At 35.7% G+C, this 12,531-nt stretch overlaps 1 protein-coding gene across 4 annotated transcripts in view; it reads right to left on the minus strand.

Moving 5' to 3' along the window:
- The window catches only part of ctnna2 (catenin (cadherin-associated protein), alpha 2), an 820,127-nt gene that overhangs the window by 727,039 nt on the left and 80,557 nt on the right, over positions 1 to 12,531 (minus strand). For all 4 annotated transcript variants that reach the window (XM_061880696.1, XM_061880697.1, XM_061880698.1 and 1 more), the window contains exon 6: positions 9,131 to 9,397. In XM_061880696.1, coding sequence (XP_061736680.1) covers positions 9,131 to 9,397 — 267 coding nt within the window. The remainder of the gene's footprint in view (positions 1 to 9,130; positions 9,398 to 12,531) is intronic.

Raw genomic sequence — 12,531 nt, forward strand, 5'->3', positions numbered from 1 at the left:
AACCAGTAATTACAGTCTGAAAATGATGTGGTGTTGTTGAATGGTTGGTGCTGTGTAGAGCTAATTGCTTTGTAGATGTCGGAAACAGCGGGAGGCAGGGTGCAGGTAAAAATAAAAGGTGTCTAGTGCTTAAAACATAAATAAAAAAAAGGTTAATTCCCCTAAGAAAAGGCATTAAAGCTTAGGGAAGGCTATGCAGGGCAAAACTAAAAATGAACTGGCTACAAAGTAAACAAAAAAACAGAATGCTGGACGACAGCAAAGACTTACTGTGGAGCAAAGACAATGTACATCCGAACATGACATGACAATCGACAATGTCCCCACAAAGAAGGATAAAAACGACTGAAATATTCTTGATTGCTAAAACAAAGTAGATGCGGAAAATATCGCTCAAAGGAAGACATGAAACTGCTACAGGAAAATACCAAAAAAGAGAAAAAGCCACCAAAATAGGAGCACAAGACAAGAACTAAAACACTACACACAGGAAAACAGCAAACAACTCAAAATAAGTCACGGTGTGATGTGACAGGTGGTGACAGTACACCTACTTTGAGACAAGAGCTATAGTCATGCATGCTTGCTTATGCTTTAAAGTCATATCCAACAATTGTGACAACGACTTTTTACTGTCAACTGAGTTTCGTTTTTAAAACATTTCTGCTGGTGGTGTGCCTTCCGTTTTTTTAAGAGCAAAAAAAGTGCCTTGGCTCAAAAAAGGTTGAAAAACACTGTGGTAGAAAACAGATGGAGGTATAAAAATGCATGAGAATTTTATACATTAACGTTATTTTTAACACTGATTACCAGTGGAATTATTCATTACTTATTGTGTTAAGCAATGTAAAATAAGATTAATCTGAGAGCCAGCTGCAGTCATCAAAAGAGCCACACTGGCTCTAGAGCCATAGGTTCCCTTCCCCTGGTATAGTGGATTATTATTGTTTCAGAGGAGCGGGTCCACTGTATGTGGATGCGTGAGTACAGTAAATTCCGGTCTATTAGCCGCAACCTTTTTCCTATACTCTGCGGCTTATAAAATGGAGCTGATAATTTGTGGATTTTTCTTTACTAATATCAATAATAAAAACAATTGTATGAAGAAGAAAAAAAACTACAAAAAAAAAAAAAAGCCAAAACACTTGGAGAGTTTTTTTGTTTGTGGTATGGCGCCATCTTTTGGACGAATTTGCTCACTGCAGTTGGTTTTTTTTTTGTTTGTTTAGTTTTTTTTTCTGAAGGGGGGTTTTCAACCGTTTTGTTATTCAATTTAGTAATCAAAAATATACAGGTGAAAGTCAAAGCTTAATTTATAGCAGCTATCATATTTACAAGATGAAATCCATACATGACAGACTCAAAACATGCCACTCAGCACATTTCAAGACTGATGTCATCATTTGGATGATTACAGCTTATGAAAACCTCAAAATCAAGGCTTGGAATTGGGGGTCAAATCACCTAAAAATGATTCCCGGGCGTGGCCACAGCTGCTGCTCACTGCTCCCACTCACTGCTCCCGTCACCTCCCAGGGGGTGAACAAGGGTGATGTTCAAATGCAGAGAATAATTTGGCCACACCTAGTGTGTGTGTGTGACTATCATTGGTATGTTAACTTTAACTTAAAATGAGTATTTCTGAAAAAGAGGGTTTTCAAAGTATTAGCTTGACAAAGTTTACTTTGTATGGAATGACTTTAAATCACATTACTTTCACTAACTGCTGGAATGAAGGGACGTCTACGTAATATTTGAATACTTTTGAGGTCCATCTGTAAGTTTCTTGCTCATCCACGGCCAAGAAAGCGATCCCAGTACGTACTGTATGTTTATCAGCACTTGTATTTGTACCAATGATGGAGCAGGGTTAGGAATACTTTCACTTTAAAATGTCATCAGAAGCACCCTGAATATCATTATTGTACAAACCCCTATTTTCCACATGAGTTGGGAAATTGTGTCAGAATACAATGATTTGCAAATCATTTTCAACCCATATTCAGTTGAATATGCTACAAAGACAACATATTTGATGTTCAAACTCATAAACTTTATTTTTTTTATGCAAATAATAATTAACTTAAAATGTCATGGCTGCAAAACGTGCCAAAGTAGTTGGGAAAGGACATGTTCACAACTGTTTTACATCACCTTTTCTTTTAACAACACAATAAACGTTTGGGAACTGAGGAAACTAATTGTTGAAGCTTTGAAAGTGGAATTCTTCACCATTCTTGTTTCATGTAGAGAATATAATATAATATATATCTTTACTGTCATTGTACAACGAAATTGTATGCAAACTAATTCAGTGCAAAAATCCTACATAAAAACATAAGAACATGGATAAATAGATAAAAATACATAAAAAATACATCAAATACCAAGCATACAGCTCACATGCAGTCATTATTGTTATCTTGTGTTAAGCGACATTATTGCTCTCGAGTAAAAAGTATTTTCAAAACAGTTTGTCAGGCATTTTATTGGCCTGTGTCTCCTGCCTGAGGAAATCAGTTCAAAAAGTTTATGTCCAGGGTGAGATGGGTCCTTTATGATGTTTTGTGCCTTTTTGAGGCACCTGGCACTGTACAGTCCATCTAGGGAGCTTCAGTCGCTCAACAGTCCGGGGACTCCGCTGTCGTATTTTACGCTTCATAATACACCACACATTTATGATGGGAGACAGGTCTGGACTGCAGGCGGGCCAGTAAAGTACACGCACTCTTTTTTTGCGAAGCCACGCTGTTGTAACACGTGCTGAATGTGGCTTGGCATTGTCTTGGTGAAATAAGCAGGGGCGTCCATGAAAAAGACTGCGTTTAGATGGCAGCATATGTTGTTCCAAAACCTGTATGTACCTTTCAGCATTAATGGTGCCTTCACAGATGTGTAAGTTACCCATGCCTTGGGCACTAATGCACCCCCATACCATCACACATGCTGGCTTTTGAACTTTGTGCCTATAACAATCCGAATGGTTATTTTCCTCTTTGTTCTGGAGGCCACAATGTCGAATATTTCCAAAAACAATTTGAAATAGGGACTCGTCAGACCACAGAACACTTTTCCACTTTGCATCAGTCTATCTTAGATGATCTTGGGCCCAGAGAAGCCGGCGGCGTTTCTGGATGTTGTTGATAAATGGCTTTCGCTTTGCATAGTAAAGCTTTAACTTGCACTTGCAGATGTAGCGACCAACTGTATTTAGTGACAGTGGTTTTCTTAAGTGTTCCTGAGCCCATGTGGTGATATCCTTTAGAGATTGATGTCGGTTTTTGATACAGTGCCGTCTGAGGGATCAAAGGTCACGGTCATTCAATGCTGGTTTCCGGCCATGCCGCTTACGTGGAGTGATTTCTCCAGATTCTCTGAACCTTTTGATGATATTATGGAGCGTAGATGTTGAAATCCCTAAATTTCTTGCAATTGCACTTTGAGAAACGTTGTTCTTAAACTGTTTGACTATTTGCTCACGCAGTTGTGGACAAAGGGGTGTACCTCGCCCCATCCTTTCTTGTGAAAGACTGAGCATTTTTTGGGAAGCTGTTTTTGTACCCAATCATGGCACCCACCTGTTCCCAATTAGCCTGCACACCTGTGGGATGCTCCAAATAAGTGTTTGATGAGCATTCCTCAACTTTATCAGTGTTTATTGCCACCTTTTCCAACGTCTTTGTCACGTGTTGCTGGCATCAAATTCTAAAGTTAATGATTTACAACAAAAAAAAAAGTCTATCAGTTTGAACATCAAATATGCTGTCTTTGTAGCATATTCAACTGAATATGGGTTGAAAATGATTTGCAAATCATTGTATTCTGTTTATATTTACATCTAACACAATTTCCCAACTCATATGGAAATGGGGTTTGTATATTTTGTATTTCATAAATGCTTGTTCACGTTAAACGGGGCCCTACCTCAAGCCATCCTATATGAAGTATATTAATGGTACAAATTCAAAGTATTTTTTTAGAATATTACTCGAGTACAAGTCTTAAAAGGGAACTACCCTTTTTTGTGTTAATATTTTCGAACATTCACAATCATTGTGTAACAATATATTCTAAATCTTACATACATGCTAGCAAGAGGTGGCTAACAACGCAGGGAACGGAATTCACTCCATTCCGCCTGTAACGCGGTCCAAAAACCTCCAACATTTTTATACACACACTGCAAGTACAATATATATATGTATTACACTAACATTCATAATAACAGGTCATATTTTGCTCATTTGCCAGAACATTTTGATTTCACAGACACATCTCAAGTGTGCCTATTACCTTCAACAATAATAACCGATCATGGCAGACTTCATGTGAGCCAAAAAAGACAACTTTGGGTCAAATGACGATTCAGAACATCCTACTTTTCAGCCTGGATGTAAGAATGATGAGCGACAAGTTTTAAACGCAGATTCATCAGCACATCCAGCTTTAGTGAAACACTAAGCATCATGTAGCAGTATTGCTAAGTGCTAAACACGAAATAATCAATCATTTACTGTACAATGTCTGCTCTCACTGGGATAAAGACTGATCTACGACCATAATAAAACAATCACTTACGGCACAATGTCGGCTCTCACTGGGATAAAGACTGATCTACAACCATAATAAAACATTCACCTAGTGTACAATGTCTGCTCTGAGTTGGATAAAGACTGACCTACAACCATAATAAAACAATAACTTACTGTACAATGTCTGCTCTCACTGGGATAAAAACTGATCTGGGACCGTAATCAATCACTTACGGCACAGTGTCTGCTCTTACTGGGATAAATACTGATCTATGACCATAACAAAACTATTATTTACTGTACAATGTCTGCTCTCTCTGGGATAAGAACAGATCTACGACCATAATCAATCACTTACTGTACAATGTCTGCTCTCACTGGGATAAAGACTGATCTATGACCATAACAAAACTATTATTTACTGTACAATGTCTGCTCTCACTGGGATAAAAACTGATCTACGACCACAATAAAACACTAACGGCACAATGTCGGCTTTCACTGGGATAAAGACTGATTCTACGACCATGATCAAACAATCACTTACTGTACAGTGTCTACTCTCACTGGGATGAAGACTGATCTACGATCATAAGAAAACTATTATTTACTGTACAATGTCTGATCTCACTGGGATAAAGACTGATCTACGACCATAAAAAAACAGTCATTGACTGTACAATGTCTGCTCCCACTAGGATAAAGACTGATCTACGACCATAAGAAAACAATGACTTACTGTACAAAGTCTTCTCTCACTGAGATAAAGACTGATCTATGACCGTAATCAAACAATCACTTACTGAACAAATGTCTGCTGTCAATGGGATAAAGACTGATCTACGACCTTAATAAAACACTTACTGTACAATGTTGGCTCTCACTGGGATAAAGACTGATCTACGACCATAATAAAACTATGTTTTACTGTACAATGTCTGCTCTCACTGGGACAAAGACTGAACTGCAACCATAATAAAACACTTACTGTACAATGTCTGCTCTCACTGGGATACCAACTGATGGGATGTTTATCTTTTAGAACAAAATGTGTGATCAAGGCGCTGTGTTACCAAAAATAATTCCTCTGCGTTAGCTCTTATGCTAACAATGTCGCTAATACCTGGTGAATATTTAGGTCACGGCATGTAAATAGAGATGGCTTGGTGGTTTTTTGGGGGGGATATCTTTAAAGGGCTTTATGGGCGTGTTTAACAAGTTAGAATGCATTAAAAAAAAATAAAACATCCGTGTTCTTGTCTTATGTAAGTATTGTGAATGCTAGACAACATTCCAAGTTAAAGTATTGAAGCAAAGTGTGTATTGTCACTTGGGATGCACATTTTTCATCCCCGATCCCTTGTACCACATTTGGATATCAGCCGATCTCAATGGTATCGTGATATTGTCGCTATCAGCTATAAGCGCTGCCGCTGCTGCTTCTTTTATTTTGGAGTAACCAAGATGGTTACATCAGAGTAAAAGTATCAAAGTAAAAGTTCTTAAAAATGTCAATAACAAATAGATAAACATGCATGAAACATACAGTTGTTGGATTGATTTTGTTGTATTATTATTATATATGTTTTGCCTACAAAGAGATAAATTATTACAATTTTTTTTACAATTATTTGTTTGTTCTGAGCCATATAGACTGTCAACTGGGCGGTTTACATAGTGAACAATTTATTGGTTTTAGTTGTAATATCAGTTTTTACACCTACTTATGAATATAAAAGACATCGTAGAATTGAATACTCTAGTAATGATGTTCAAAGCGAGAAATAAAGTTCTTCCGAAGGACACACAAAAATGATGTGTTCACATCTGAAGATGAGAACCACAGAAGGCCGTATGACTTTAAACATCCAAGAGTGCCAACAAATTTGAAACAAATGGTGTGAAAGCATAGAATTCTCTAAACAAAGACTTAAAAAGCTGTAAGAATATATTTGTATTTAAAAAGAGTTATAAAAAGAGAAAACTGGAATTATATCGAACTGAATTTTGATTTAGATTGGACGTGTCATTGTGAAAATGCTTAAAGGAAAATTAAAATGTTGGAATTTTGGGTGTTGGTGGAGGGAACAGTTATAAAGTCATCTAAAATAATTTGTGTTAAAAAGGGGGCGGATAAATATAAGAATATTATTCTTCCATTTGCTCCTTTCTGATCATGGAAATGTATAAGAAACAAAAGAACAACAACGAAAGTGTCAATTGTACATGGCTTGTATATATGCATTTTCATGAAAGGAATAAAAATAAATGATGAATATAAATAGAAACTTTTAATTTGAAGATTTGACATGTTCTTTCTTTGGGGAGGTCTTTTTTAATAACTAAGTTTGTATTTTTTTAATTAATGTATTTTGTGTTTTACCTGTTTGAGGATAGAAATAGAGAAATATGTATTTTTTTTTTTATTCTTAATGTATTTAACTTTTATTTTGGTGAAAAACTGAATTGCCCTGTAAGCTGAAGCTGAAAGACTGACAAATGTTGACATCTGGATGAAGATCTTTTAAGAAGAATAGATGAGTAATAATATAAGGACAAATATGATGAAATAATATGAGAAAAGGGCTTCTTTGTGCTGCATTGGCGATGTAAAGACACTAGGTGGCAGCAAAGGGTCACTATTGGAACATCACAACTATGCACATGGAAAATAAGAACATTCAAAGTTCAACAATACTTGAAATGATTTTTGTGTTGGTCGGAAATGAAGTAGAAGGCTGTCATTTGTGACTCTGCAAGGATGCTAGCACATTGTGGAAAAAAAGCTTCAGCTGCACCTGATAAGGACGCCTCCATGATGTATACTGTATGTAAACAACAAACCACTCTGGCTTCTCAGCTTTAAACACCTGCCTGCCATCTCCTGCTTGTTCAGTGGCAAATAAGTGATGCTCCTTTGAACAAAGATCTCAGTTGGAAAGTTTAAGGGTGTGACTGAGATGAAGCAGACCTTCATAAAGCATTCCAACAACCCCACGACCAGGGAGGTGGATTTGTGTCCTTATCACAAAACCTTTTTTGACACCAAATCTTTGTGTTTGAATTTTGTGAATGGAATTAAATTATGCTGACATTTTCATTGGAAAAAAAACAAAATTGCTTGTTTAAAAATTCATTGTATAGGGATGAGAGGGATGAGGAGAGGGATGCGTGCTATGGCTATGAGTTCTTTTTTCCCTTGGCCTCAGTCTGGACCCCCTCTCCATTAGACCCATTTTTTTCTCATCCCCCCCATTGTTTACCTGTATCTCACCTTTTTTTGTAAGGGGCGCCGGAAGTTGGCAGAACCGTCAGCGATACTGTTCTGTCTCCCTGTAATGTTTGATCCTGTTCTGTCTCCCTGTAATGTTTGATCTTGTTCTGTCTCCCTGTAATGTTTGATCCTGTTCTGTCTCCCTGTAATGTTTGATCCTGTTCTGTCTCCCTGTAATCTTTGATCCAGTTCTGGCTCCCTGTAATTTTTGATCCAGTTCTGGCTCCCTGTAATGTTCGTCTGATCTTGAATGTGATTGTGCTGAAAATTTTAGTTTCCCTTCAGGGTTTAATAAAGTATTTCTGATTCTGATTAAAATTTAGTGAAAAAAATCAGTGACAAAAATCTGCAAACAAAAACTTTAGTGTAAAAAAATTCAGTGCTGAAAAAAGTAAGTGAAAAAAAATCAGAGTGAGAAAAATTTGTAAAAAAAAAAAAAAAAAAGTCAGTGTAAAAAAATGTGCTAAAAAAATCTGTGTAAAAAATTAAGTGTAAAAAAAGGCAGGGTAAAAATATCTGTAAAATAAATTATTGTAGAAAAATTATGTGCAGAAATAAGTCAGTGTAAAAAAAATTTCAGTAAGAAAAATCAGTGTAAAAGAGATCAATGTAAAAAAAAAATCAGTGCTGAAAAATATTCAGTGCAGAAAAAAATCAATGTAAAAAAAAATTTGTGTAAGAAAAATCAGTGTAAAAGAGATCAGTGTAAAAAATCAGAGCTGAAAAAATGTCAGTGTAAAAAAATCAGTGTAAGAAAAATGTGTAAAAGAATTTAGTGTAAAAAAAAATCTGTGAAAAAAAATCAGAATAAGAAAATTCAGTGTCAGAAAATTCAATGTAAAAAAAATCAGTGCTGCTTCAGAAAGCAAGTCTCACTTCTGGTAAATGAAGACTGAAGCAAGGGGCGTGTCTCAGAAGCAGCCAATGAGGTGTCAAGTTTGAGGTCACATGACACGGGTCTTGCAAAAGCACATAAAAAGGCATTTAGCGGGGCCACCTGGGCATCAATAACATTCTAATGCGGCCTGCTGGATGTTTTCAAACTATAGAAGTGATTCCAATGGCTACAATCTGCACTTTTTACTGACAGCTCAGAATTTTTATTTTTTAAAATTCGTACACTGAATTTTTAAACGAGCATTTTGCTAACATTAGTTTTTAATGAAATTGTCAGCATAATTTGATTGGAATTGGAATAGAAAAAACAAATTGAACGTCAACAAAGAGCTTTGGTGACAGAGACCCAAAGGAAACTCAATACTTGAGTGGCGAGTACATCAATGATGTCATGCATGGCGTGCACAAAAGGAAGCGGTGGACTCACGTCAAACTCATTGAGGGCGGCCGCCAGCTCCCCGATGCCGGCGTGGCTTTGCTTGTCATCCGTAGGCGAGGTGGCCTGGGAGGCGCTGGAGATGCCCCCGATGGCCTCCTGCACCTGCTTGAACACGTAGTCCCGGTTGGCGCGCGTGGCCGCCACGTCCGGGTGGCGCAGGTAGGCCTGCGAGGCCGTGTACAGCATGGTGGCGTTCTTCTTCAGAGCGCCGCGTGCCGCCGCCATCTCGTCCCGACACTGGGGGTCCTTCAGCTCCTGAAGAGTGAGCACACACACTTTCTTAGGACAACTGTACTGCCCGTGTTGTTACCACGGCAACATGCGGTGCCGCATGCACCACCTTCCAACTCAAACCTAACGCTGAAACAATGTGCTTTTTGACAATCAATGTTAGGTTCTGACATTTATTCAACCATTGAAATGTAGTCATTTCCAAACCAATATTCTACAACACAAACAACGTTGAAAACTACATACTTTTTGACAACGATGAATCAATGTTGGGTTCTGACATTTATTTAACCATTGAAATGTAGTCATTTCCCAACCAATATTCTACAACACAATTATAACGTTGAAACAACATACTTTTTAACGATTAATCATTGTTGGGTTCTGACATTGACTTGAACATTTAAATGTGTTCATATTCAACCAATATTTAACAACACAAACCTAACTTTGAAACCACATCCTTTTTGACAACATTTTTTCAATGTCGGGTTCTGATATTTTGAATATTGAAATATGGTCATTTCCCAACCAATATTTTACAACACAAATACAACGTTGAAACAACATGGTTTTGACAACGTTGAATCAATGTTGGGTTCTGACATTTATTTAACCATTGAAATTTTGTCATTTCCAAACCAATATTCTACAACACAAATACAATGTTGAAACAACATGCTTTTTGACGTTTATTCAATGTTGGGTTGTGACGTTGTTTTGAACATTGAATTTTGGTCATTTTTCAAACAATATTCTACAACACAAATACAATGTTGAAACAACGTGCTTTTAGACGATGTTTATTTAATGTCAGTTTGGGACTATTGAGATTTGCCAAAGCAAGATTAAGCAAAGCAATCAAACAATGTACTAATATCATCCACTTCAAGAAACTCTTCAAACTTAAAGTGTTCACAAAGTACAAAAAAGAAGAACCATGATAAACATTCTGATTATATTCACCCATTCATTCTTTCATTCTCAAAATAATCGTACTTATCTCATCATATGGAATAAAACTTACTTCAATTATTTATTTATTTTTATTGTGATTACTTTTGGAGTATATTGTGAATACATTGAGAACAGGAAGTGAACAAAAGTTTTAGCAACTGATATGTAAAAGAAAAGGGGTAGGATTAAATAAGCGCTGCATCTTTCTGCTCCTTTTTGAACATGTTGAAAAAAGAAACTGGAAATTGTGATGTATCATGTTGTATACTTGCATGTTCCAAATATACTCAACTCAAACCAATATTCTACAACACAAATACGTTGAAACAAGGTGCTTTTACATGACGTTTATTCAATTTCAGGTTGGGACTATTGAGATTTGCCATCAAACCACGTTAGACATCAACGTTGTCACAATGGACAAATACAACTATTTAGCAACATGTTTTAAAGGACATGTATGTATAATCAACGTTGTATCAATGTCTTGCAACAATATATCAACTCTCGGTTTATCAAACCGCAAAATTGTCGTCCTCCTGCAGACCTACTTCTGTTTCCTGTCTACTGCGCTAAGCCTTCTGGGTAATGTAGTGTATAAACATTTAGCAACAAACCTTCAAGTTAGCTTCCTAGTTTGCATACATTTATATCTTTAATTACCTTTTTTATCCTAAACAATATTTTCATTCTCAATGCTGAATTAGCAAAGAGGCGGTGCTTACATGAGCGAGATGTTGAGGTGTGATAATAATCTCTCATCGTCACTCCTTTACTATCAAAATGTTTGTTCTATAGATGGCTGTCAACAGTACACAAATGCTCTTAACGCTCGGGCGTGAATGTGTTGGAACACAAATGAATGTTTAAGCATAAAACCTACATGGAGAATGTCTCCAACATGTGGACAGCAGACAATAAGGAAGTAATTATTAATTTCTCCATTATTAAAACAGTACAGTAAATTGACAATGAGCTCTGCGTTTGTGCTCTGTACTGCCATCTAGTGTTCACCTTTAAGTCTGTGCAGTATAAAGTGAGTAAGACATCAATTCAGGATTTTTGTTGAAATCCTATGCTTTTTGGGGAACATTAAAAACATGGATAACAAATTCATAAATCCACAAGTTGTTTCAATGGTGTTTAAAAAAATAAGGTTTAAAACATTGCAACTTTCTGAAAAATCTGCCACAAATTTGGGCATTTTAGGGTGTGACAATTACAAAAGAGGCCTGCGAAATCCTGCAGGGACTATCAGCCCGTTAATGAACACCCACAAATATATATGATATACACCGACTAATATAAAATATACACTGACAAACATATAATATACACCCAAAAAATATATAATATACACCCAAAAAATAAATAATATACACCCACAAATATATAATATACACCCAAAAATATATAATATACACACAAAATTAAAAATATACACCCACAAATATATAATACACCCACAAATATATAATACACACCCACTAATATATAATATACACCCAAAAATATATAATATACACCCAAAACTATATAATATACACCCACTAATATAAAATATACACCCAAAAATAAATATACACCCACAAATATATAATACACCCACTAATATAATATACACCCAAAAAATATATAATATACACCCACAACTATAAAATATACACCCACAAATATATAATACACCCACTAATATAATATACACCCAAAAAATATATAATATACACCCACAAATATATAATATACACCCACAAATATATAATACACCCACTAATATATAATATACATTCACAAATATATAATACACCCACTAATATATAATATACTTTCACAAATATATAATACACCCACAACTATAAAATATACACCCACAAATATATAATACACCCACTAATATAATATACACCCAAAAAATATATAATATACACCCACAAATATATAATATACACCCACAAATATATAATACACCCACTAATATATAATATACATTCACAAATATATAATACACCCACTAATATATAATATACATTCACAAATATATAATACACCCACAAATATATAATATATAATCTCCCTCACGTGTTTGTTTTCACCCATTGTTACATTATTAAACCACACATATGCTAAATGTTTTGTTAAACAGGGTTCACTACACAACCTAAATTAAAGTCTGTCAACTATGTGACGGCTACAGAGTTGTA

Source organism: Nerophis ophidion, linkage group LG20, assembly GCF_033978795.1.
Source record: "Nerophis ophidion isolate RoL-2023_Sa linkage group LG20, RoL_Noph_v1.0, whole genome shotgun sequence".
NCBI lineage: Eukaryota > Metazoa > Chordata > Actinopteri > Syngnathiformes > Syngnathidae > Nerophis > Nerophis ophidion.